Source organism: Apium graveolens, chromosome 5 (genome assembly GCF_009905375.1).
Source record: "Apium graveolens cultivar Ventura chromosome 5, ASM990537v1, whole genome shotgun sequence".
Lineage (NCBI taxonomy): Eukaryota > Viridiplantae > Streptophyta > Magnoliopsida > Apiales > Apiaceae > Apium > Apium graveolens.
This window is the reverse complement of record NC_133651.1, coordinates 216,100,174-216,104,171: the sequence shown is the minus strand read 5'-3', so window position 1 is coordinate 216,104,171 and position 3,998 is coordinate 216,100,174. Positions and strand designations below refer to the sequence as shown.

General features: G+C 40.0%; 1 protein-coding gene across 1 annotated transcript; it reads left to right on the top strand.

Moving 5' to 3' along the window:
* The first annotated feature begins 884 nt into the window (after positions 1–884).
* LOC141660694 (uncharacterized) lies at positions 885–2,087 on the top strand. The gene is made up of 3 exons (XM_074467682.1): positions 885–1,160; positions 1,214–1,667; positions 1,765–2,087. The coding sequence occupies exons 1-3, from the start codon at positions 885–887 to the stop codon at positions 2,085–2,087; spliced, it is 1,053 nt and encodes a 350-aa protein (XP_074323783.1).
* The last annotated feature ends 1,911 nt before the right edge of the window (positions 2,088–3,998 follow it).

Here is a 3,998-nt window from a genome sequence, read left to right as displayed (position 1 = left end):
ACACTGTAAGCCATGGTGATAAATTCAAAAAAAACATGTATTTTCAAGTAACGATTTTTAATTACTCGACACAAATTGTTCAAAAAGGAGATAAAGGAAACTGTTTTCTTAAAAATATCTAACTAAACGATTTCCATAACACATGATTTCTCTTCGATAGTAAGAATTTTTATCAATTAAAATATTAAATGTTTTCGTACTATTAAGAATTTTTGATTACACTATAAAAAAACCAACTTATCCTTTTCATCTAAACTCAATTTTTTTTTACCGAATATGGTCAAGAAAAAATGTTTGACAAGTCACCATGGCAACAGTGTGATCATACCTGCATATTAAATTCTTGAAAACTGGATACTCCATGAGTATCACATATTATATTGTTGTCTAATCACTTTTAATGTTTACTCTTATTAGTGAAAGATGCCACCAAAAAGAAGAGGTAGACCCCCAGTTAACCAAGGTCCAATCAATGGACCCAACCAAGGCAGAGTAAATGCTAACGCTCCACCGGATCCTAATGATCCCATAGTCAGACTGGCAGATTACTCAACCAGCATCGTCAGAACCAACCACCAGTAGCTGGGGCTCCGCCAGCAAGGCAAGCCCAAAATGTTGCCACCTTTAAGTCCTTCAAATCCTTGAACCCTCCAGAGTTTCATGGGACATCTGAACCTATTGCTGCTAGGGTTTGGCTTAGGGAGGTTGAGAAGACCTTTGAAATTGTTGGTGTCGAAAATGATAAGAAGACTCTATTTGCAGCCTATATGCTCAAAGGAGAAGCTAGCTACTGGTGGGAGGCTAAGAGAAACTTAGAAGGGACAGATGTTATTCCTTAGGATAGGTTTATGGAACTATTCTTAGAAAAGTACTTTCCCCGACATATGGAAGCTCAAATGGAATTGAAGTTTCTTCAATTAAAGCAAGATAGTATGACTGTGGCAGAGTATGAGAATAAATTCTCTGAACTATCTAGGTTTGTACCACATTATGTTGACACTAATGCGAAGAGAACTAGACGTTTCCAGCAAGGGCTGAAGCCCTGGATCCAAAACAGAGTTGCTATATTAGAGATTTTAGATTATGCCATACTGGTGCAGAAAGCACAGATTGTTGAGAGGGGGCAGATTTGTATCCAAAGGAGAAGGGTGGAAATAAGCGTAAGTTTCAGTCTGTTTAAGGGAGTGTTAACTACAGACTTAACCGGAACCAGGGCAAGCGACCATTCATGAAGCGAGAAGACCGGAAGCCTAATGATAAGAGGTTGGAGAATAAAGGAAATAATCGATTCCGAACCAATCCGACAGCAAATTTGATTCAAGGAAGACCTCAGTGGCCAGAGTGCAAAATATGCGGGAAAAGGCATAATGAACGTTGTCGCTTGGAAGAAAGGACAAGTTATACCTGTAGAAAGAAGGGACATATATCCCCTAATTGCAAGGAGAAGATAGTGAATTGTTACGCGTGCGGGAAAAAGGGACATTATGCTCGAAAATGCCCCCAAAAGAACAAGGGAGATTCTGTGCCCAGACTTGAAGCACCTCTAGCGAAAGGAAATACCAACAACAATGCCAAGCCCAACAGAGGCAGTACCAATGCTATGCCTGTCGCTCGCACCTTCAACATGACTCTCAAGGATGCTCTGGCATACAATGATGTGATTGCAGGTACGTTACTATTGAATTCTGTGGATGTATGTATTAATTGATTCCGGTACAACTAAATCCTTCATATCTGAAAATTTTGTCAACAAATTGGGATTAGAACCGATACCTTTAGACGAAATCTTGGCAGTCGAGATTGTGAATCAAGAAGTTATTCCCGTTGGTCAGGTTTGTCAGGGATGTAAAATAGAAATTCAAGGGCAACCCTTCTATGTTAACCTTATTCCATTTAGGTTAGGAGAATTTGATGTAATTCTAGGGATGGATTGGTTAGCCCGTTATGATGCACAAATTAATTGTAGATCTAAACGAGTTAGCTTAAAAGGACCAGATAATAAGAGGATCGCGTTACGAGGGCAGAAGCAGGCCCGCAAATTTTTGGCTGCACTACAAGCAAAGAGATTGTTACGCCAAGGCTGTTAGTCCTATTTAGCACATATTATGGACACAAACAAGGATGTTCCCCAGATAGAGAATATTCTTGTGGTAAAAGAATTTTAAGACGTCTTTTCTGATGACTTACCCGGACTACCCCCTGATTGGGAAATCGAGTTTACGCTAGATCTTGCTTCGGGAACTACACCTATCTCGAGAGCTCCTTATAGAATGGCACCGGTAGAAATGAAAGAATTGGCTACTCAAATTCAAGAACTTTTGGATAAAGGCATAATTAGGCCAAGTGTATCTCCGTGGGGAGCTCCAGTTCTATTTGTTAAAAAGAAAGACGGATCGATGCGATTGTGTATTGACTATCGAGAGCTTAACAAGCTGACAATCAAGAATAAATATCTGTTGCCTCGAATTGATGATTTGTTCGACTGACTCGGGGGAGCCACGTGTTTTTCAAAGATTGATTTACGTTCGGATATCACTAGTTGAAGATACGATCAGAAGACGTACCCAAAATAGCCTTTCGTACCCGCTACGGGCACTACGAGTTTCTAGTAATGCCATTTGGACTAACCAACGCACCGACAACATTTATGGATTTAATGAATAGAGTGTTTAAGAAACACCTCGACAAATTCGTGATTGTTTTTATCGATGACATCCTGATCTATTCGAAATCCCTCGGAGAACACTCAGAATATCTAAGATTGACATTGGAAACCTTGAGGAAGGAAAAGTTATACGCGAAATTTTCCAAATGCGAATTCTGGTTAGATAAAGTTCAATTCCTCGGTCACATTGTTAGCGGCGAAGGTATTTTGGTGGATCCAGCCAAAGTAGAAGCAGTTTCAAATTGGGAGAGACCCAAAATGCCAACAGAAGTTCGTAATTTTTTAGGTTTGGTCGGGTACTATCGAAGATTTGTACAAGACTTTGCTAAAATCGCCACACCATTGACCCGGCTGACTAGGAAGAACGAAAAGTTTGAATGAACCCCCAAATGCGAGGAGATCTTCCAAGAACTCAAGAAAAGATTAACCACAGTGCCTGTGTTAGCTTTACCCGACGAAACAGGAAATTTTGTTATTTATTGCGATGCTTCTCATAAAGGCTTAGGAAGTGTGCTAATGCAGCATGGAAAAGTAATAGCCTATGCCTCTAGGCAACTAAAAGAGTATGAAATGAGGTATCCTACTCATGATCTGGAATTAGCAGCCATAGTCTTCGCTCTAAAAATTTGGCGACACTACTTGTACGGAGAAAAGTGTGAAATCTTCACAGACCATAAAAGTTTGAAATACATCTTTACGCAAAAGGAGTTGAATATGCGCCAGAGAAGATGGTTGGAATTAATCAAGGACTACGATTGCACTATCAACTACCACCCAGGAAAGGCTAACGTGGTGGCGGACGCTCTAAGCAGAAAAGAAAGATTGAAAATACTAACCGCATCGCCAAAATTGCTTAAGGAAATGGAAAAGTTAGAAATTGAAGTCAAAATTCCCAACCAGACGATCGAGAAATTTCATGAAATGCAAGTTCAACCTAAGTTGATAGAAAAGATTCGACGATGCCAAGAAATGGAGATGGCAGAAAAGAAGTCGGAGCTAACCGGTGAGGAAGTATTGAGTCTAAAGGATAATCAGGGAATTAAGAGATTTGCATCTAGGATTTGGGTCCCCAACGTGCCAGAACTGAAGGAGGAAATTCTAAACGAAGCTCACAACTCAAGATACTCCATACACCGAGGAAGCACAAAGATGTATCAAGATATTAAGAGAAATTATTGGTGGCCCAACATGAAGAGAGAAATTGCAGAATGGGTCAACAAGTGCCAAATCTGTCAAAGAATCAAAGCAGAACATCAGAAATCGAGCGGACTACTTCAACCTTTAGAGATACCTGAATGGAAATGGGAAAGCATTACTATGGATTTAATCGTCG